Source organism: Bos indicus x Bos taurus, chromosome 3, assembly GCF_003369695.1.
Source record: "Bos indicus x Bos taurus breed Angus x Brahman F1 hybrid chromosome 3, Bos_hybrid_MaternalHap_v2.0, whole genome shotgun sequence".
In the NCBI taxonomy this organism is placed as follows: domain Eukaryota; kingdom Metazoa; phylum Chordata; class Mammalia; order Artiodactyla; family Bovidae; genus Bos; species Bos indicus x Bos taurus.
Window position 1 is genome coordinate 50,761,343 of NC_040078.1, and position 23,940 is coordinate 50,785,282.

General features: G+C 39.4%; 1 protein-coding gene across 1 annotated transcript in view; it reads left to right on the forward strand.

Annotated features, from left to right (window-relative positions):
- DIPK1A (divergent protein kinase domain 1A) overlaps nucleotides 1-23,940 on the forward strand; it is a 128,279-nt gene that overhangs the window by 102,226 nt on the left and 2,113 nt on the right. Inside the window, exons 3-4 of the mRNA XM_027536488.1 lie at nucleotides 17,177-17,284; nucleotides 22,939-23,115. Coding sequence (XP_027392289.1) covers nucleotides 17,177-17,284; nucleotides 22,939-23,115 — 285 coding nt within the window. The remainder of the gene's footprint in view (nucleotides 1-17,176; nucleotides 17,285-22,938; nucleotides 23,116-23,940) is intronic.

Below are 23,940 nucleotides of genomic sequence, written 5' to 3' on the forward strand. Positions count from 1 at the left end.
ATAAGCCCCAGAAGAGCTTCCCATGTGGTTCAGTGGTAAAAAATCTGCCTGCCAAGCAGGGGACACAAGAAACGTGGGTGTGATCCCTGGGTCAGGAAGATCCCCTGGAGAAGGAAATTGCAACCCACTCCAGTATTCTTGCCTGGGAAATCCCATGGACAGAGGAGTCTGGCAGGCTACAGTTCATGGGGTCACAAAACAGTCAGACACAATTTAGCAGTTAAACAACACAACAACAATGTAATTGAGACTGGAAGAAGGGTTGCTAGATTTATGAAACAAAACAGAAATAAAAACAGTATACCCAGTTAAATTTGACTTCAAAATAATGTGTTTTTAGTGTATGTCCCAAATATTACCAGAGAATAGGTAATAATTTTTTAGTATATGTCCCATGCAATATATTTTTTCATTGAGTAATCCTGAGAAGGTTCCAGAAGACTTTCTGGAAGAGGTTATATCTGGACTGAATTTTGAAGATTGAGCAGTGCAGGCAGAAAAAGGCTTGTGCAAAGCTACAAAGATATGAATGAATGCTGCATTCCAGAAACAGCCTGGCTAGAGCAGAGCACATGGGGAGCAGTTTATAGAGGTCAAGTTAGCAGAGTCAAATTCAGAACTATGCATGTTGTGTTAAGGGTAGCAGAGATTCAATAGCAGGTTTTAAACAGGGAAGTGAGTGATTAGATTTATGTGTCAGAGGAATGTCACTGTCTGAGGCAGAGAGTGGATCGGGTAGGAGACTGTCACACACAGGGAGACCAGTTTTATGTTGTTGTTGTCCAGGCCCAGAGCAGTGAGAGTTTAACCCGCAGCCTTGGCAGTGGGAGTGGAGAGGAAGAAATAGCTTCAAAGTGTATCAAGGAGATAATTTGACCGCCAGCACATGGTGACCAGCTGAACACGGGAGGATTAGGAGGAAGGAGGCAGTTAGGACAGCTCACTGTTCCCTCTCTTGGATGCCTGAGTGGATGATGGTGCCTTTCAGTGAGGCAGGGAATGAAGGAGAATGACCCTCGGAGAGGAAGGCACGAGATGGTGAGTTCGGTTTTGTGAAGGTTGAATATAAAGTACATATAAGTTATACAAATGGAGATAGGAGATGTCCAAAAAGCACTTAGATATATAATTCAGGAGAAAGACCTGTGTAAGGACAGAGATTTGTTAGAGCCATGGGAATAAATGTTACCATGATGACATACAGAGAAGCCAAAGAAAGTAGAACAAAACCATGGAAAAACAATAATACTTATGATGATGAGAAAGGACTGAAGGTTATAATTCAGAGTTCATAGTCAAACGTGTTATAAGGATTTTCAAAGTCTAATAGGATCCAAGGGCTTCAAAGCCAAAATACGTTGGATTAAATTTGAATGGGAGGAAAGAAGTGTCGATACCAAGTTTAAACTACTGTTTCTAGAAACTGTGCTGGGAATTTGTTGGTTTGGGTTTGGTTTGAATTTTTTTTTAATTATGATAAAATCCACATAATATTTACTGTCTTAACCATGTTTGCTTTTTAGTTTGTTACTACTTTTTGTCCTCACTTTATTGAGGTATAATTGACAAATAAAATTGTAAGATAGTTGAAAAGTATGTGGTAAAATAAAATCAAGTATGTGGTGATTTGACATACATATATACTATGAAAAGATCCCCCCCTCAAGTTAATTATCACATTCATTGCCTAACATATTTACTCTTTTGGTGTATGTGAGAACAATTAAGTTCTACTCTCTTAGCAGATTTAAATTATACAATAGAGTGTTACAGCTATACCTATAGTCACCATGTTATGTTAGAACCTTAGACTGTCTTCATTTTATAACTGAAAGTCTGTACTCTTTACTATCCTCTTCTTATTTCCCCACCCTCTCAGCCTTTGGCAACCACTTCCCCACTCTCTTGTTTCTATGATCTTTTATTTTCTTTTTTTTCGTATTTCACTTAAAAGTGATACCATCTAGTATTTGTGTTTCTCTCTGTGGCTTATTTCATGTAGCGTAATATCCTGCAGGTTCATTCATGTTATTGCAAACGACAGGCTGAATAATATTTCATTGTATCTATTTACCACATTTCCTTAATTCATCCCTCTGTCCATGGACACTTAAGTCATTTCTATAACCTTGGCTATTGTGAATAAGACTGCAGTGAATGTGGAAGTATAGCTGTCTCTTTGAAATAATGATTTTGTTTCCTTCGGATATATACCCAGATTTGATATTGCTGGATCACCTGCTAGTTCTATTTTTAATTTCTTGAGGAACTACCATACTGTTTTCCATAGTCCATGTTCACTGTTTTAAATGTACAGTTCAGTCGTGTTAGGTTTATTCACATTGTTTTGCATCCAGTCTCCGTAACTTTTTCATCTTGCAAAACTGAAACTCTATACCCCTTAAACGCCAGCTTTCCATTTTTCCCTCCTCCCAAGGCCCTGGTAGCTCAGCTAGTAAAGAATCTACCTGCAGTGCAGAAGACCATGGTTCGATCCCTGGGTTGGGAAGTTCCCCTGGAAAAGGGATAGGCTACCCACTCCAATGGGCTTCCCTGGTGGCTCAGACGATAAAGCATCTTCCTGTAACACGGGAGACCCAGGTTCGCTCCCTGGGTTGGGAAGATCCCCTGGAGAAGGAAATGACAATCCACTCCAGTATTCCTGCCTGGAGAATTCCGGGGATTGAGGAGCCTGTTAGGCTACAGTCCACAGGGATGCAAAGAGTTGGACACGACTGAGCGACTTCACTTCACTTCACCCACTCGAATATTCTTGGGCTTCCCTGCTGGCTCAGACAGTAAAGAATCCGCGTACAACGAGAGAGACCTGGGTTTGATCTCTGGGTTGGGAAGATCCCCTGGAGAAGGGAATGGCAACCCATGCCCAGTATTCTTGCCTGGAGAATTCCATGAACAGAGGAGCCTGGTGGGCTACAGACCATGGGGTCACAAAGAGTCTGACGCAGCTGAGCTACTTTTACTTTCAAAGCCCCTAGCAACCACCTTTTCTACCTTCTGTTTCTGTGAGTTTGACTACAAAAGATCTCACGTAAGTGGAATAGCACAGTATAGTTACACTTGAACCACATGGATTTGAACTGCATGGGTTGACTTATGGTGGACTCTTTTCACTAAATACAGACTACAGTATTATATGACTTGCAGTTGGTTGAATCTGTGGATTAAGGACTATGGATACAGACAGCTGACTGTAAAGTTATACCCAGATTTTGTACTGGGGAGGGGATCACTGCCCTTAACCCCCGTGTTGCTCAAGGATCAGCTGTGTTTGTCTTTTTGTGACTGGCTTATTTCACTTAGCATAATATCTTGAAGGTTCATCCATGTTGTAGAATATGTCAGAATCTCCTTCCTTTTTAAGGCTGAATAATATTCCATTGTATGTATATAACACATTTTGTTTATCCATTCATCCATCCACCCACTCTTGGATTCTTGGGCTGCCTCCACCTTTTGGCAGGGAAATTGATTTAAACTCAACTAACCCAGGTTGGGCATGCACGCTTCCTTAGATTCTATTTTGAAAGATAATGGCAGCCACAGAAAATTTTGATGTAGGTGAGTATGAACTACTGCCACACAACTTCTTTACTATGTTATAATGAAAATGATTTCTACTATATACATAGGCATTTATTCAGCACATATTTATTTATAAGCAATCATAAAACATTTCATATAATCAGTCTGTACCAGGTGGCTCAGTGATAAAGTAATCCTCCTGCCAAGCTGGAGCCACAGGTTCAATCCCTGGCCTAGGAAGATACCCAAGAGGAGGAAAGGGCAACCCACTCCAGTATTCTTGCCTGGAGAATCCCATAGACAGCAGAGCCTAGTGGGCTGCAGTCCATGGGGTTGCCAAAGAGTTGGACACAACTTACAGACTAAACAGTAATAACAACAAACCCATTTAAGTTCTAACTCTGGCCTTTTAGTTGCTCAGTGAACTTTCATGAAAGATTTCAGAGGCAGGCTCCTGTTACCCTTATAATTAGCCTCGAGCAACTAGAAATTCTGAACCTGATTCTCAAAATGTTGTCTCTTTGATAAGCAGCAGCATTAGTATCACCTGGAGACTTGCTACAAATGTAAAACTGCAGCCCCACCTAAAACCTAATGATTCAGAAACTCTAAGAGTGCAGTCCAGCTGCCTGTTCTAACAAGATCTCCAGGTGAGCTGAAGCTCCCTAAAGGTTGAGAACTTAGCTCTAGGTACCTACCTAGACAAAGGTATGACTTCTACTGGTTCTTATAACATTCCCTCTCTGTGAAAGAGTAGGAATATCTTATATTTTAGCCAATGCACATCTCTCAATTTCACCAGTGATAGCTCATTTCTAACTTCACATGCCCCAAGTTTCACCTGTAAAACCCTAATTTGCTAATTAACGATATCTCAGAGATGGATCGATCTTTATCATACAGATAACAGAAGCCCTTACAGCCTCTGGAACATGGGCTTCCTTGCTCCCTCATTAGAACGCTAGTCAAGAGCCTGTGCGTTCCTGACTGGGGTATTGGAGGCGCCTGGACCATAAACAGGCCCACACAGCACACTGTGTGCTGCATGTAAAATACATTATAACATAAGGGAAGGCAGGAGTGGAGAGGGTTCGTGTGTGTGTGTGTGAAACGAGAGAGAAAGAAACTGAGAGTGATGAGCACTGTTAATGTCTGAGAGAAAGAAGTCAGGAGAGAGAAAGAATGAGAGGTTGACGATACGGTGAGAATGCAGAGAATGCTGAAGTTGCTTTAAAATAGCTGATGTAGGGAATGGGCAAGGGTGCTGACTAGAGACTCAAGAGAATTTTCAGGAATTAAGAACCCAACTATTGTGCTTCTTCCTAAGTAAGGAGAAATTGATAATTGTGTGAAATACATTTTTAGAATGTGGATCTTAGAAAATCATCTGAAACCTAGTGCTATACATCTGTTCATTGTTACCACCTCTTGTGGTACAGTTTCCATAGTTCATGAAGTTATTGTCAGCACAAATGGGTTTCATCAAATTTAGCTGAAGAGTGCCATCTTCTGGTACCATGAGGTATGTGCAAGCAAAAGGGGTGAATAGTAAAATCCTCATAGTTAAATAAAGCCTTTGATGTTTTCTGCTCAGTATTGTAAAGTTGAACATTCTCTGTAGTCTCTGTGTCTTTTTAGTTAGAAGATCAGATTACTGACAGTGATTATAGTTTGTGTGTATGGCTGAGCCTGAAAACAAGACAAAACGAAAAACAAAACAATATGTGGCCGACCATCCTTTTCATAAAAGCATGTGGGAAATTTGCTTTTAGTTTGTGATGGAAGCCACAAGTTGAAGAGCCTGTTCTTTGTGACTACCTCTTTGATGCAGGCTTGGCTTGGCGCCTTTGCTTAAAACAAGAATCTGATTCTTGTAGCTGAATGCCCGCTGAATGTCTTCACTGTTTCACAGTTTACTAATAAGATACTGGTTTGTTCCTTTTTTTTTTCTTTAGTGTTTTAAACATTATGGGAAAGCATTCATTTTATCCTCAATGAGGTTTTAAAATCAAAAGCTCTATGTTTTTATGCTGGTTATTTAATAAGCATTTATTAGACACTTAAGCAATTCCAAACTCTGTGCTATGTGCTAGAGGGAAAGGGAAGTTCAGAGATGGCAAGGACCACGTCTGTGTTCACATTGTATTAGGGAAGATAATGTGAACGTAAATGAAGTTAGATTTGGGAATGCAGGGAGAGAAAGAACAAGAATATAAGCTCAGGAAGGAAATAATACAGCCTTGGGATTGTTCAATGGAAGACAGGTGTGGTAGAAAGAACCGCTTTAAATCTTGACCTGGGGTAGAGTTGCAGATAAAGTGTGCCTCAGAATGCAGGAGCCAAAGATTAGTTAAAGCAGGTAGCTATCCTTGTCCTACTCTAGGAGTTGTTCATAACAGAGTGCCCTATTTCTAGATAAAAAAACCAGAATACTCTTAATCTATTCATCTATCCAGTAAGAACTTTTTATATGCATTTGATTATATGCAAAGTTCCAAGGAAACAAATATGAAGGTTGTGTCCTCGCTTTGAGTTGCTGTGTAAAAGGAATGAGCACTTAGCAGGAGCACTGGCGATGGGCATGCGACCCCATCACTATTAAACATGCTCTAAATGTTGCCCTCCGAGAGAAGTAATCCTGGTTCTTTTACGTGGGTGGTTAAAAGCGCAGGCTCTGGAGGCAGACTGTCTGGGTTTGGACCAGCCCCACCACTAATGTGCTCTGCAAGTTTCTTTTTTTCCTTTTGTAATTTTCTAAAAATGTATATATTCAAACAAAATCATCAATTTTTTGGTATAAAATCTGTAATAGTCTCTGTTTTTAATGTCTGCAGAATATGTGGTGATATCCCCTCTTTCATGCCTGGTATTTTTTTATGCCTTCTTTTTCTTCATCAGATTTGTTTCTGCAAGTTTCTTAACCTTCTTGTGACCTCTCTTGCTTCAGTTTCTTTACCAGTAAAATGGAAATAATGATAATACCTCTTTCATAGGGTGGTTGTGAGGATCGAAGAGAAATATAACATGAAAAGTTCTTAGAACAATGTTGACCTATAGAAAACAATACAACAAACACCTGTGTACTTCCTACCTAGATAGCAGACCTTTGCCATAGTTGCTTAATTTGTATAGATTTTAAAAATAATTTTATTTAACTATGTATGGCTGCGCTGGGTCTTCGCTGCTGCGTGGGCTTTTCTCTAGTTGTGGCGGGGGGCTGCTCGATGCAGTGGCTTCTCTTGTTGCGGAGCACGGGCTCTAGGGCCCTCGGGCTCAGTAGTTCCAACTCCCGGGGCCTAGAGCACAGCCTCAACTGCTGTGGTGCGTGGGCTTAGTTGTTCTACAGCATGTGGGATCTTCCTGGACCAGGGATGGAACCCATGTCTCCTGCATTGGCAGGTGGATTCTTTACCACTGAGCCATCAGGGAAGCCCTATTTTTTTAGAGATCTTTAGAATTTTATTTATTCATTTGTTTTTGGTTGTGCTGTGTCTTTGTTGCAGTGTGCAGGCTTCTAATTGTGATTGGCTTATCTTGTTATGGCAGGCCCAGTTGCGGCTCAGACAGTAAAGAATCTGCCCGCAGTGTGGGAGACCTGGGTTCAATCCCTGGGTTGAGAAGATCCCCTGGAGAAGAGAATGGCAGCCCACTCCAGTATTCTTGCCTGGAGAATCTCATGGACAGGGGAGCCTGGTGGGCTATAGTCCGTGGGGTTGCAAAGAGTTGGACACAACTGAGTAATTAACTTTCTCTTGTGGAGCACAGGCTCTAGAATGCAAGGGCTTCAGTAGTTGGGCATTTAGAGATAAGCTTTATAGTCTCTGTGATCTAAAATCCTTAGAAACCTTAAACTATACCTGCAAAATCACTACAGATGGTGACTGCAGCCATGAAATTAAAAGACGCTTACGCCTTGGAAGGAAAGTTATGACCAACCTAGATAGCATATTCAAAAGCAGAGACATTACTTTGCCAACAAAGGTTCGTCTAGTCGAGGCTATGATTTTTCCTGTGGTCATGTATGGATTTGAGAGTTGGACTGTGAAGAAGGCTGAGCACCAAAGAATTGATGCTTTGAACTGTGGTGTTGGAGAAGACTCTTGAGAATCCCTTGGACTGCAAGGAGATCCAACCAGTCCATTCTAAGGAGATCAGCCCTGGGATTTCTTTGGAAGGAATGATGCTGAGGCTGAAACTCCAGTACTTTTGGCCGCCTCATGCGAAGAGTTGACTCATTGGAAAAGACTCTGATTCTGGGAGGGATTGGGGGCAGGAGGAGAAGGGGACAACAGAGGATGAGATGGCTGGATGGCATCACTGACTCGATGGACGTGAGACTGAGTGAACTCCGGGAGTTGGTGATGGACAGGGAGGCCTGGTGTGCTGCGATTCATGGGGTCGAAAAGAGTCGGACATGACTGAGCGACTGATCTGATCTGATACCTGCAGAAGGTTTCACTCCTGAGTCATACCCAAGAACTCCCACCACCTTTCCCTCAGTGAAAAAAACATTCCAATGAAATTCCTGGCCATCTGATACCAAACAGATGGTTCTGCATTTCCTCAAAATCGCTAGAGGTTGACCTGGATGAGAAAGTATTGAGCATCTCCCCATGGAGTTCCCCACAGACTGCTTCTCCTATGAAGATGAAACCTAATATTCTTGGTTACAACCTGGTCTAAAGGAGAAAGGAGGCATGGTGAAGGGCTCACCCAAGAGCTTCTGCTAGTGATAGCTGAAGAGCAACAGATTCTAGGTGTTTGTATTCAACTCTACATGTGAGCAGGACTCTCATCTCTATTAGGGCTATCCTTATTCTCAGAGCAAATAGGTCTGCTGAGCCTGTGCTAGCCTTTCCAAGTATTGAGTAATTACCAAAACCCACTATGCTTTGGCTGTTTCTTTGGGATCATGAAAAATTTATGCCCCCAGGGACTTCCCTGGGGGTCCAGTGGTTAAGAGTTCTCATGCTTCCAATGCAGGGGGCACGGGTCCAGTCCCTGGTTGGGAACTAGACCGTACATGCTGAGCAGCATGGTAAAAAAAAAAATTATGTCTCCAGAATGAAAGGTTCAAGAAATTATCCTCAGCCACAATCCCATACAACAGGAAACCCAGTCACTGCAAACCTCTAATAGGTTGCCTTATCCCAAGAGCTAGAAGTGGGCAAGACTGAGACTAAGAGAACCAGACAGACAGGAGAAATTCTGGGAATGAGCAAACAAAAGGTAATTGCAGAAACCAGGAAAGAGCAAGAAGGTCTAAAGTAGGCATTAGGAAATAAAGATCAGAGGAATTCTCTCAGTTACAGGAACATACTTCCCTGGTGACTCAGACGGTAAAGCATCTGCCTCCAATGTGGGAGACTCTGGTTTGATTCCTGGGTTGGGAAGATCCCCTGGAGAAGGAAATGGCAATCCACTCCAGCACTCTTGCCTGGAAAATCCCATGGACAGAGGAGCCTAATAGGCTACAGTCCATGGGGTCGCAAAGAGTCGGACACGACTGAGCGACTTCACTTTCAGCCATAGTCTTTTCTTTATTTTATATTGGTTAATGCATTCTTTCTGCATTCTTTAGATTTTTTAATTCATTTGTTCTGTGTTGTTTATTAATGTAATTAAGACTGCATAGAGCTTTGCCACGGAGAAGGCGATGGCACCCCACTCCAGTACTCTTGCCTGGAAAGTCCCAGGGACGGGGGAGCCTGGTGGGCTGCTGTCTCTGGAGTCCCACAGAGTCGGACACGACTAAAGTGACTTAGCAGCAGCAGCTGCAACAGAGTTTTGCCAAGAGAATGCACTGGTCATAGCAAACACTCTCTTCCAACAACACAAGAGAAGACTCTACACATGGATATCACGAGATGTTCAGTACCAAAATCAGATTGATTATATTCTTTGCAGCTGAAGATGGAGAAGCTCTATACAGTCTGCAAAAACAAGACCGGGAACTGACTGTAACTCAGACCATGAACTCCTTATTGCCAAATTCAGACATAAATTGAAGAAAGTAGGGAAAACCACTAGACCATTTGACCTAAATCAAATCACTTATGATTATATGATACAAGTGACAAATAGATTCAAGGGATTAGATTTGATAGACAGAGTGCCTGAAGAACTATGGACGGAGGTTCATGACATTGTACAGGAGGCAGTGATCAAGACCATTCCCGAGAGAAAGAAAAGCAAAAAGGCAAAATGGTTGTCTGAGGAGGCCTTACAAATACTATGAAAAAAAGAGAAGCAGAAGGCAAAGGAGAAAAGGAAATATATACCCATTTGAATACAGAGTTCCAAAGTATTGCAAGGAGAGATAAGAAAGCCTTCCTCAGTGATCAGTGCAAAGACATAAAGGACAACAATAGAAATAAGACTAGAGCTCTCTTCAAGAAAATTAGATACCAAGGGAACTCTTGCAAAGATGGGCACAATAAAGGACAGAAATGATAATGGACCTAACAGAAGCAGAAGATATTAAGAAGAGGTGACAAGAATACACAGAGGAACTGTACAAAAAAGATCTTCACGACCCAGATAATCACAGTGGTGTGATTGTATCCATGATGGTGGAATATCACTACAAACAAAGCTAGTGGAGGTGATGGAATTCCAGTTGAGCTATTTCAAATCCTAAAAGATGATGCTGTTAATGGGCTGCACTCAATATGCCAGCACATTTGGAAAACTCAGCAGTGGCCACAGGACTGGAAAAGGTCAGTTTTCATTCCAATCCCTAAGAAAGGCAATGCCAAAGAGTGCTCAAACTACCACACAATTGCACTCATCTCACACGCTAGCAAAGTAATGCTCAAATTCTCCACGTCAGGCTCCAACAGTATGTGAACCATGAACTTCCAGAGGTTCAAGCTGGATTTAGAAAAGGCAGAGGAACCAGAGATCAAATTGCCAACATCTGTTGGATCATTGAAAAAGCAAGAGAGTTCCAGAAAAACATCTACTTCTGCTTTATTGACTATGCCAAAGCCTTTGACTGTGTGGATCACAACAAACTGTGGAAAATTCTTCAATACCAGACTACCTGACCTGCCTCCTGAGAAATCTGTGTGCAGGTCAAGAAGCAACAGTTAGAACTGGACATGGAACAGCAGACTGGTTCCAAATCGGGAAAGGAGTATGTCAAGGCTGTATATTGTCACCCTGCTTATTTAAGTTATATACAGGGTACATCATGATAAATGCCGGGCTGGAAGAAGCACAAACTGGAATCAAGATTGCCAGGAAAAATATCAATAACCTCAGATATGTGAATGACCACACTTAAGGCAGAAAGCAAAGAACTAAAGAGTCTCTTGATGAAAGTGAAAGAGGAGAGTGAAAAGTTTCTCAACATTCAGAAAACTAAGATCATGGCATCTGGTCCCATCACTTCATGGCAAATAGATGGGGAAACAATGGAAACAGTGGCAGACTTTATTTTTGGGGGCTCCAAAATCACTGCAGTTGATGACTGCAGCCATGAAATTAAAAGACACTTGCTCCTTGGAAGAAAATCTATGACCAACCTAGACAGCATATTAAAAAGCAAAGACATTACTTTGCCAACAAAGGTCCATCTAGTCATGGCTATGGTTTTTCCAATGTTCATGTATGGATGTGAGAGTTGGACTATAAAGAAAGCTGAGTGCCGAAGAATTGATGCTTTTGAATTGTGGTGTTGGAGAAGACTCTTGAGAGTCCCTTGGACTGCAAGGAGATCCAACCAGTCCACCCTAAAGGAAATCAGTCCTGAATATTCATTGGGAGGACTGATGTTGAAGCTGAAACTCCAATACTTTGGCCACCTGATGTGAAGAACTGACTCATTTGAAAATGCCCTGATACTTGGAAAGATTGAAGGCAGGAGGAGAAGGGGACGACAGAGGATGAGATCGTTGGACGGCATCACCGACTCAATGGACATGAGTTTTTGTAAACACTGGGAGTTGATGATGGACAGGGAGGCCTGGCGGCTGCAGTCCATGAGATTGCAAAGAGTCAGACATGACTGAGTGACTGAACTGATTGAACTGAAGACTGCATTCTTCTCTGAATCATTTTTTCAATTTTATCATTGGTTTTAGCTATAGTTTCTTATATTTTTAAAAATGCATTATTATTATTTCCCAGATGCTTAAAATTTCAATTTAGGCTTTCTCTTTGACTCAAGAATTAAAAGAATATTTCAAATTTTCCAGGTAGATTTTTTTGTTAATTTCAAATTTCTTATCATATTGTGACGGGAGAATACTGCTTTCTGCTGTGTCTATTTAGTGGAATGTGTAGAGCTTTTGATCTAATTTGTAGATGTTCCATGGGCATTTGAAAAAGTCTGTTCTCAGGGCAATTAGATGTACCTAGATTATTGAGTTCTTCTGTGTCTTTTTTTGTAAACTTTTTCCATCTGTCATGGACAGATAAGAAAAGTGAAATAGGGACTTCTAATGCTTTTCTCTTTATTTCTTTTTCTATTTCTTATAGATTTCATGTAATTAATTTTAACGTTACTTGGTTTACTTTATAGAAATTCAGGAAGGGGGAGGACTGTGAGGGAGAGGATATATGTATACGTATAGCTGATTCACTTCACTGCACAGCAGAGACTAACAACATAGTAAATCAGTTGTATACTCCAATTAAAGTATTTACACTCCAGTTAAAGTATTAGTATTGCAATATCATCGTGGATTATATGTTTTAACATTCTAAAGTTTCTAACATTTTCTTTTTTGCTTTATTTAACGCTCCCTCACGTAAAGAGGGGGATTCAACCTCATCTGGTATAAGATTGTAGCTTAACTTTTTTCTTTGTGTTTGGCTGGTATACCTGTATCGTCTTTTATTTTTCAACTTTTTTGATATTGTCTGTTTTCTAAAGATACTTTTCTTGCAATAGGTAAGCTTATCCCATTGACCTTTATAGGTATGTCTTAGTTCTGTAACACATTTTATGACCTACTTTTTGTTTTTAAGGATTGGTTTGTATCTTTCTCCAGAGGGTATATATTTGTTTTATGCTTTTGTTCCTTTTGATAATTTAGGAAGGTTTGTATTCTGATTTTAGCTCTTCTATTGGTTAGCCTTATACTATAACTTTTAAAAATATATTTTATTCTCTATTGCTTTAGGCCACATCTATTTATTCCCCACTACAAGCAGTGACAAAATTATTATACCTCTATCCATCCCATCTCCTTTACTCTACTTCATTTTAATGAATACATTATTATTATTAGTTCTTCAAATTATCATCTCTATACTTTTGAATATACTTTGTCTCTATTATTTGATTTATAAGAAATAATGTCTTTTGACCTAGGATATTAAAGATAAGGAAATCAACATCCTTTTGCAACCTCTCATCTTCTTACATCTCCCCTTCTTGGTTTTGTTAATTCTATTACTTTTACTGGTATAGTTTATAATATTAACATTCTGAACAATATAGAGTAGTGATTAAGAGAATGAGCTCTGGAACCAGACTGCTTAGGTTGAAATCTTGGCTTTTATGATTTTGTAGCTTGAGTATAGCAATAGGTTCTACCTCACAGGGCTGTTGTCATAATAAAAATGTGGCACTGGAACAGTGCCTGATACATGGTAAGCATCTAGTAACTACGCAATACTGTTTTAACAGTTATTATGAAATAGATTTTCAGGGTTGTTTTCATCCCAGTCCTACATTTCAACTGGCTTCCATGCGCAGTTTCTGTGTTCATCTCTTGGTGGCCTCAAATTCATTCTCTAATAGTTCTTCAAGAGATGCTAATGGGAATTATATCTTCTGATCCTTAACATATTCAAAAACACTTGATGCCTTTTACTTGAAAGAAAGTTTGGCTATGGAAAATAAGAAGAGTTATTATTGAGCACTTATTAAAATCACAGGTGATCCATCCTCATTAAATGATTATAGCTCATAATAGTGCTATAAGTCAAGCAGTATTTACATCTCCTTTTACAGAAGAGAAAATTAGGACACAAGCAGGTCACACTTCTTTCTCAAACTTTGCTGGCATTGCAGTACCTTTGAAGATGGCTGTTGAGAAATCCGAGTCCAATCTGATTTATTTTCCCTTAAAAATGTCTTGATCTTTTGCCTGCTTGCTCAAAGGATTATTTTTCAAGTCCAGTAAAATTCAATGGGATATGTCACAGGGATCATTCTGTGTCCATTTCCTTGGGACACTGTGAGTCCTTTCAATCTGTACATTAAAGACTTCTTTCACGTATATGAAGTTCTGTTGAATTCTACCTTGATTATTTTTTTCTTTTCCATGTATTCTGTTCTTCCATATATGGATATGCTGGATATCCTTTGTCTTCTATATCTATAATTTTATCTCAAATTCTTTTTAGTTCTTTTTAAATTTCTATCTTATTTTGCTCACTTTTCTCAACCTAGCCCTCATAAGTCTTCCTGTGTTGTTGTTTTTGTCTTCCTACGCTTTTACCCATTCACACTATGTCTTTAACTTCTGTGATTTTTTTTTCCTTTTCTTCCTTTCTGAGTCCTGTTTGCTTCATTTAAATTCAGTTCTTTTGTCTCATCATTATGTCTCCTGCTTTGAAGTCTTAAACTATTTCATTAAGTCTTTTGAATTGATAGCAGTATGTTTGCTGTGCTTCACGGCAATATTCTTCTGGAAAAAAATTTTTGTTTGAGATGTCCTCTTCCTATTCCTTTCTTCCTTTTCCTCATAGATTTGCTGTATAGATCTCCAGCTTGTTTTGAGTATTACTCATTAACTGAATGAAAGGAGTTCTTCAACCCGCTATTTGCAGGAAGCAACTGGGGCAGTGAAATGAGCGAGTGGTGAAACTCCTGTGGCCCAGAATTTGTGTGTATGTGTGCGCGTGAAGAGAAAAAGAAAAGATGAGACAGAGAGACAGAGATACACAGATTGCTTTAGCCTATCTCTCTCCTCAGCAACTACAGAGTTGCTCATAATATAGTCTCTCCCAACCCTTATTTTATTTACAGACTGCCTCCAACATAGATAAGATTTTTAAGGATTTTATTAATCAGTGCTGCCTTGCCCTGGTGGCTCAGTGGTAAAGAATTTGCCTGCCAATGCAGGAGACGTGGGTTTGATCCCTGGGTCAGGAAGATCCCCTGGAGAAGGAAATGGCAACCCACTCCAGTATTCTTGCCTGGGAAATTCCATGGGCAGAGGAGCCTGGAAGGCTGCTGCTGCTGCTGCTAAGTCACTTCAGTCATGTCCAACTCTGTGTGACCCCATAGACGGTAGCCCATCAGGCTCCCCCATCCCTGGGATTCTCAAGGCAAGAACACTGGAGTGGGTTGCCATTTCCTTCTCCAATGCATGAAAGTGAAAGTGAAAGGGAAGTCGCTCAGTCGTGTCCGACCCTCAGCGACCCCATGGACTGCAGCCTTCCAGGCTCCTCCGTCCATGGGATTTTCCAGGCAGGCTGCAGGGTTGCAAAGAGTAGGACATGACTGAGCACACACACACACTGCCTTGCCCTGCTACTTCATGATGCCAAATAGAGTCCTGGGAAGTTCTCACAGCTTGTGCCCCCTAAACTTTCATTGCAAACCAGAGAGATGGGTCTGTCCCTCAGGTATACCACGTAGTCAGTGCTCTCCCAGCTTTGAGAAGTGAGGTCACAGCAGGTATTTCATCTCAGCATCCTTCTGTACTCTGCTGTAATTTTTACTGTATTTGGCAGGTCATCCTCATTTATTGTGCCTTAGGGTTACATTTGGAGAAGGCAGTGGCACCCCACTCCAGTACTCTTGCCTGGAAAGTCCCAGGGACAGAGGAGCCTGGTGGGCTGCAGTCCATGGGGTCGAGAAGAGTTGGACACAACTGAGCGACTTCCCTTTCACTTTTCACTTTCATGCATTGGAGAAGGAAATGGCAACCCACTCCAGTGTTCTTGCCTGGAGAATCCCAGGGATGGTGGAGCCTGGTGGGCTGCCATCTATGGGGTCGCACAGAGTCGGACACAACTGAAGCGACTTAGCAGCAGCAGGGTTACATTGGCACCTTATCTTATCAAAGGATTTGGTTTCTTTTTTTTTTGGTCGCAACACATGGCTTGTAGAGTCTTAGTTCTTTGACCAGGGATTGAACCCAGGCCTTTGACAGTGAGAGCAGAGTCCTAACCACTGGATGACCAGGGAATTCCCATCTTTTTTTTTTTTTTCCTTGTCTTGGGGCAATATCAAGGAGACAGACAAGATGACAGAAGTGCCTTGTTATTTTAAAAATATTTTGGTGTTTTAAACTTATTTTTAATTCATTTTAAAATAGAGCCATTTTAAAAAATAGACTGCCCATCTTCTCATAAGCAGTAGATACCATACTACCTCAGGCCATGCTAAGTGGGAAAAAATGACTTCAAAGTTCTGTGCATGCCCTAGTCACAATAAGATCTCTCATAGTTATATAACTAGTAAGGAGCAGAGCTTGGATTCAAATCCAAGTCTGTCCATATCCAAAGCCTGAATTATTTTTATCATAGAACTTTCTCTTAAAGAATGTAAATATTTCTTTATGGTATCTTTAATATGTTTCTTCTTTTTTAATTTTATTGGCATATAGTTGGTTTACAATATTGTGTTAGTTTCAAGTGTACAGCAGAGTGATTCAGTTCCACATATACATATATTCATTCTTTTAGTTCTTTTCTCTTAGAGGGTATCACAGAATACTGAATAGAGTTCACTGTGCTATATAGTATTCCTTGTTGATTATCTATCTTACATATAGTAGTGTGTGTATGTTCATTTCATCATTCTGATTTATCCTTCCCTCTCATTTCCCCTTTGGTAACCATAAGTTTGTTTTTGATATCTGTAAGACTGTTTCTGTTTTGTAAATAAGTTCAGTTGTATCATTTCTTTTTGATTCCACATGTAAATGATACCATATAGTATTTGTCTTTCTCTGACTTAATGCACTTAGTATGATAGTCTCTAGGTCCATCCATGTTGCTGCAAATGGTATTATTTCATTGTTTTTATGGCTGAGTAATACTCCACTGTATGTGTGCCACGTCTGCTTTATCCTTTCCTTTGTCAATAGACATTTAGGTTGTTTTCATGTCTCGGCTGCTGTGAATAGTGCTGTGGTGAACACTGGGGTGTATGTATCTTCTTGGATTATGGTTTTCTCCTGATATCTGCCCAGGAGTGGGATTGCCGGATCATATGGTAGCTCTATGTCAGTTTTTTAAAGAACCTCCATACTGTTCTCTATTGTGATTATACCAGTTTACATTTCCACCAACAGTGTGGGAGGGTTTCCTTTCCTCCACACTCTTTCCAGTATTTATTGTTTGTTACTTTTGGGTGATGGCCATTCTCCATGGTGTGAGGTGATACCTCTTTGCAGTTTTGATTTGCATTTCTCTGATAATTAGTGATGTTGAGCATCTTTTCATGTACTTTCGGCCATCTCTCTGCCTTCTTTGAAGAAACGTCTATTGTGATCTGCCCATTTTTTCTTTGGGTTGTTTTTATTTTGACATAAAGCTGCATGAGCTGTTTGTATATTTTGGAGATTAATCCTTTGTTGATTGCTTCATTTGCAAATATTTCAATGTGGTTCTCCTTGTGAACATTTTCCTATTAACTACTTTTTTATTTCCTGGTTTTTAGTGTGACAAATACAAGACCGGAGTTATTGATGGGCCTGCATGTAATAGCCTTTGTGTCACAGAAACTCTTTACTTTGGAAAATGCTTATCCACCAAGCCCAACAATCAGGTATGGACATTGTGAATTAACATTCCAGATTTATGGTGCTATCTGATTTTACCTTAAACTACTTATTAAAATAACTGTTGAACTGGAACTTTAGGATATTTAAATAATTCAATTGTATAAGTGTTGACTCACTCATCCAACAGGTATTTATTAATCCCCTAGTCCAAGCATATTCCATACACTATTTTAGATGTTAGGAAAACAGGGGTGATTAAGACAGATAAGATTATTTCCCTATGGGTCTCACATTATCCCAGAGGGATAAGGAACATAAACAGTTGACAGATAAGTAAATAAGTAAAGTAATTACAGAATGTGGTGTTTTATATAGGATATACACAAGGTGAGTTGATGAAATATACTCATTCCTTTTATAGAAATTTAAAGTAGGTTTCAAGTCTATAATACTAGCCATGCTTAAGAAGTTTTCTGAAATAAAGTCCAGTATTTGAGTATCTGCTGTTTGCTAAGTACTACTTAAGGCATTGGGAGAGACCATGGGGAACAAGACAGACAAAACCTCTGGCCTCATATGCCTTATGTTTCATGTGAAAGAAGACAGGTGATAAAGAGTCAATAAAGAAATAAGGTCATTTCATGGATTCCCTGGTGGTATAGTAGATAAGAATCCGCCTGCCATTGCAGGGGACACACGTTCAATCTCTGGTCCAGGAAGATTCCACATGCCACGGAGCAACGAAGCCCACGCGCCACAACAACTGAGCCCTTGAGCCTAAACTACTGAGCCCGCGTGCTGTAACTGCTGAAGCTTATGCACCTAGAGCCTGTGCTGTGCAACACAAGAGGCCATCAAAAGGAAAAGCCCATGCACCACAACTAAGAGTAGCCCCACTCACTGCAACTAGAGAAAGCCCATGCACGTCAATGAGGACCCAGCACAACCAATAAATAAATAAAACAGAACATTAAAAAAAATAAGATCGTTCCAGACAGTGATAAGGGCTGTGAAGAAAATAAAATGAGGTCATGGCTTAGAGGGTAGTCCGTGAGGGAAGAGGGATCTACTGTAGGTAGGAAATTAGGGAAGGTCAGCTGAACGGGACCTCTTGGATGAGACTTGAATGATGTGAAGGAATGAACTGTATGAAGATCATTGAGAGTACACTCCGGGCAAAACCAGTAGCATCAGTGAAGGAGGTCATGAAACAGGAATGATGGTAATAGGTTCAAAAAACAGAGAGAAGACCAGCATAGATGGGATATAGAGACTGAGGCAGTAGGTGGTAAAGATCAGGTTGGAGAAGCAGGCCAGCTCATAAGAAGCCTAGCAGACAATGAAAAGGGCTTTGGACTTTAATCTGATTGAATTAGAGGGTTTGAAGCAGAGGAGAGAGTAATAGTATTACTAATTAATATGGTCATATTTGTTTTTTACAAATAAATAACAACAGTATAAGCAGCAGTAGACTGCCTGGGTTCACATGCTAGCTTTGCCTCCATCGTATTCCCTTCAGCATACTGCTTCACTTCTCTCTGCTTCAGTTCATCTATCAGTGAAGTCAGGGTAATAATAGTATCTACTGCATAGGGTTGTTATAGGGAGTAAGATAATCAAGTAAACTAACAGATCATAGCATAACGTAAAGCACCATATATTGTTAGACTGTTAAATAGCTAGATAGTTAATAATGACTAATTCTGGGAATTAGGGAAATGGATGTTGAACTTTTCATGTTTCTGTGTAATTTGACTTTAAAAAAGACTATATTTATAGCTATAAACACATATTAAGAGATAAGATCTCAAATAAACAACTGAACTTTACATTGTAAGGAATTATAGAATAAACTAAATCTAAACCTTGCTGAAGGAAGGAAATAATACAGATTACAGTAGAGATCAAGGAAATAGAAAAACGATAAAATCAGTGAAAACAAAAGTTGATCATTTGAAAAGGTCAACAAATCTGACAAACTTTTAGTTAGATGGACTAAGAAACAATGAGAGAAGACTCAAATTATGAAAATCAGAAATGAAGCAGAGACATTACTGTCAGTTGTACATAGATAAAAAGGATTATGTGAGAATACAGTGAACAGTTGTACAGCAACAAGTTGGATAATCTAGATGAAATGGGCAGATTCTTCCTAGAAACACAAAACCTACTAAGAAATAGAAAATCTACATAGACTAACAGGAAGATCAAATCAGTAATCAAGTCCCCCAACAAGAAAGGCCCTGGATGTATGGGTTTCTCTCATGAATTCTGCTGCTGCTAAGTCGCTTCAGTGTCCGACTCTGTGCGACCCCATAGACGGCAGCCCACCAGGCTCCTCAGTCCCTGGGATTTTCCAGACAAGAGTACTGGAGTGGGGTACCATTGCCTTCTCCCTCATGAATTCTAATAAACATTTAGAAAACTAACACCAATCCTTCTTAACTTTTGATGGCTCAACAATGAAAATTGATCAATGTAATAATACATGACATTAACATAACAAAGGGGGAAAAGGAACACAATTAATGCAGAAAAAGCATTTGACAAAACTCAAGATAAAAACACTCAACAAACTAGGAATAAAAGGCAACTATTTCAACATAGTAAAAACCCTGTGTGAAAAACCTACAGCCAACATCATGCTCAGTGGTGAAAGACTGAAAACTTTCCCCCTAAGATCGAGAAGAAGGCAAGGATGCCTAGTTTCACCAATTCTATTCAATATAGTACTGGAAATTTTGGCAAGATCAGTTAAAGAGATAAAAGGCATATAAATTCGAAAGGAAAAAGTAAAATTATCTCTTGATAGGTGATATGATCTTATTTGTAGAAAAACCTAAAAATTTCACAAGATTATTAGAGCAAATAAATGAATTCAAAGTCCACCCACAAAAATCTGTTGCATTTCTATACAGTAACAATGAGGACAGATATATAGACTAAAGGAATATAATAGCCCAGGAATAAACCCTCACATATAGAGTCATAATTTTTGACAAGGGTGCTAAGACCATTCAATGGGGAAAGAACTCTTTTTTAACAAATAGTACTGGGAAATCTGGATATACACATGCAAAAGAATGAAGTTGTACCCTTACCTAACACCACAGGCAAAATTCAAGTCAAAATAGATCAAAGATCTAAAGATAAAATTAAAACTATGAAACTCTTAGATGAAAACATTAGGTAAAAGCTTTGTGACATTGGGTTTAGCAATGATTTCTTCCACAGGCAACAAAAGAAAAAATAAATTGTACTTTATAAGAATTTTTAAACTTTGTGCATCAAAGATCTATATCAGTAGAGTAAAAAAGAAACAGAATGGGAGACAGTATTTGCAAATCATATATCTGATAGGCGATTAATATCCAGAATATATAGAGGGCTCCTAAAACTCCACAATAATAGCAACAAGAAACCCAGCTGTATTAAAAAAATTGGCAGGAACTTCCCTGGTCCAGTGGTTAAGAATCCTCCTTCATGCAGGGGACGTGGCTTTGATCCCTGTTCAGGGAACTAAGATCCCACAGGTCTCGGAGCAAATAAGCCCATGCGCCACAGCTAGAGAGCCATGTGCCAGAACTGAAGAAAGCCCACCCATGCACTGCTAGGAAGACCCATAGCAGCCAAAATTTTAAAAAAAATTCCATATATATGCGTTAGTATACTGTATTGGTGCTTTTCCTTCTGGCTTACTTCACTCTGTATAATAGGCTCCAGTTTCATCCACCTCATTAGAACTGATTCAAATGAATTCTTTTTAATGGCTGAGTAATACTCCATTGTGTATATGTACCATAGCTTTCTTATCCATTCATCTGCTGATGGACATCTAGGTTGCTTCCATGTCCTGTGGCAGATTCATTTTGATATTTGGCAAAACTAATACAATTATGTAAAGTTTAAAAATAAAATAAAATTAAATAAATAAATAAGAAAAAAAAATAAAAATTAAAAAAAAAAAAAGGTCAAAGAATTTGAATAGACATTTCTCAAAAAATGGTATACATATATCCAATAAGTACATGAAAAGATGCTCAGCATCACTGATTATAGGAAAATGCAAATCAAAACCACACTGAGGGAAATTCCCTGGCTGGCCAGTGGTTAGGACTCCGTGCTGTCACTGCCGGGGCCTGGGTCAATCCCTGGTTGGGGAACTAAGATCCCACATGCCATGTGGAATGGCCAAAAAGAAAAAGATACCACCTCACACCCATCAGCGGAGAAGGCAATGGCACCCCACTCCAGTACTCTTGCCTGGAAAATCCCATGGACGGAGGAGCCTGGTAGGTTGCAGTCCATGGGGTTGCTAAGAGTCGGACACAACTGAGCGACTTCACTGTCACTTTTCAGTTTCATGCATTGGAGAAGGAAATGGCAACCTACTCCAGTGTTCTTGCCTGGAGAATCCCAGGGATGGCAGAGCCTGGTGGGCTGCCGTCTATGGGGTCACACAGAGTCTGACACGACTGAAGCGACTGAGCAGCAGCAGCAGCACACCCATCAGAATGGCTACTGTTAAAAAAAAAAACAGGTGTTGGCAATAATGTAAAAAAAAAAACTAGAACCCACTATTGGTGGGAATTTAAAATAGTATAGCCACTGAAGAAAACAGGTTGGCAGTTCCTGAAAACATTAGAAGTAACGTGACCTTATGATTCAGTAATTCCACTTCTGGGTATATATGTAAAAAAATTGAAATCAGGATCTCAAAGATATATGTGTAGATCCATATTCATAATTATTCACAATAGCTAAAACATGGAAGCAACTCAAGTGTCCATTGATGTATGAATGCAAACACAAAATGTGGGATATTCCTACAGTATAGTTTTAATTCAGCATTAAAAAAGATGGAAATTCTGATACTTGCTACAATTTGGTAAACCTTGAGGACATTATAAGCTTGTTAGAAAAGAACACTTACATAAGATACTCAGAGTGAGTAGTATAAATCAGAGACAGACAGTAGACTGGTGCATGGCAGGGCTGAGGAAGGGGGCAAACAGGGAGTTGTTTAATGGATAGTTTCAATTTTAGAAAATGAAGAGTTCTGGAGACAGATGATGGTGATTATACCACAAGTTCATGAAATCTAATACCACAGAACTGTATTGTTAAACATGGTTAAGATGATAAATGTTCTATTTTCTATATTTTAGCATGATTTAAAAACTGGAAAACAATAAAATTGATCATGGTAAAAAATATATATTTATATATATATATAAATATATATATATTTAGGTATGTAATATTTTTTAATTAGGAAAATTAATGGAAAAAAGCTTTGAAGTATGATTTCAGATTTGCAACTCAAAAAGTCAGCTCAGTGTCGATGTTTTGTTGCTCGTTTGTTTTTTTAAGAGATATTGGTGGTTTAGTCTCTAAGTCGTGTCCAAATCTTATGGCCCCATGGACTGTGGCCCATCAGGCTCCTCTGTCCATGGGATTATCCTGGCAAGAATACTGGAGTGGATTGCATTTCTTTCTTCAGGGGACCTTCCTGTCTCAGGGATCAAACCCGTGTCTCCTGCATGGAAGGCAGTCTCCTGCATTGCAGGTGAATTCTTTACCGCTGAGCCACCAGGAAAACCCCGTTTTTAAGAGGAGGGGGACACTAAAAATATCATGTAGATTAGATGAGGGTTTTCTACTCTGCCTAAAGCATAATTTGTCATTCTTTTCACAGATGTATTTAGGGATTTGGGATAATCTACCAGGTGTTGTGAAGTGTCAAATGGAACAAGCACTTCATCTTGATTTTGGTACAGAATTGGAACCAAGAAAAGAAATAGTGCTATTTGATAAGCCAACTAGGGGAACTACTGTCCAGAAATTCAAAGAAATGGTCTACAGTCTCTTTAAAGTAAGTATATGCATTCACATGTTGCTGGTATGACATGGTTCTCTTCTAGAAGCTGGCAGGATTTCATTGTAAGCCATAAAAATGTTGCTATTCTTTGACCTATATCAAGGACTCTATCTTGAGGAAATAATTCAAAGAAAAAAAAAAAAAGGAGGGTGTTTACTTTAACATTACTTATTATAGCTAAAAATGTCCAGATGTGAGAGTAGAGTTCATTAAGTAGATGGGCTGCTCTATAGCTTCACATTATAACCGGTACACGATTTTCAAAAAGGTGAAATAAAATTAGGCCGATTTTTTTTTTAAAGAATACAAATATTAAAAGATGAAAATAATTAACACTTCTGGAAAGAATGTTTTCTCATTTTCATTGCACTCATATATTTTCACTCAAAATCTTTTCTTTGGACAGTTTATACTTTTAGACTGTTTTGTGCCAGGGAACATTTGTAGGGAAATGCTTTTTAGCCTTTACTATTGGAACAATATACTTGAATGAAATGTAAAAACAATTACAAAATAAGAGATAGTAATCTGTAGTTGACCTTTGTAACTTTGGATATGGGCAAATCACGCTGCAATTTTGCAAGTGTATGGACAAGGCAAAGAATAATTAAATTAATGGCTTGGTTAACTATCTACAGGGTTTAAGGAGATTATGGGAGTTAGGGTGGTCATTTCTTAACAGACAAATATACTTAGCAAAATGGGTTTTACTGCAAGTACCTAAAGCATAGTTTTGACTTGACAAATATTATAAATACCTGGGAATGTCCTTAATCTCCTATGGGTATTCAGTAGCAAGGTTATTACTTAGCAGGTTAA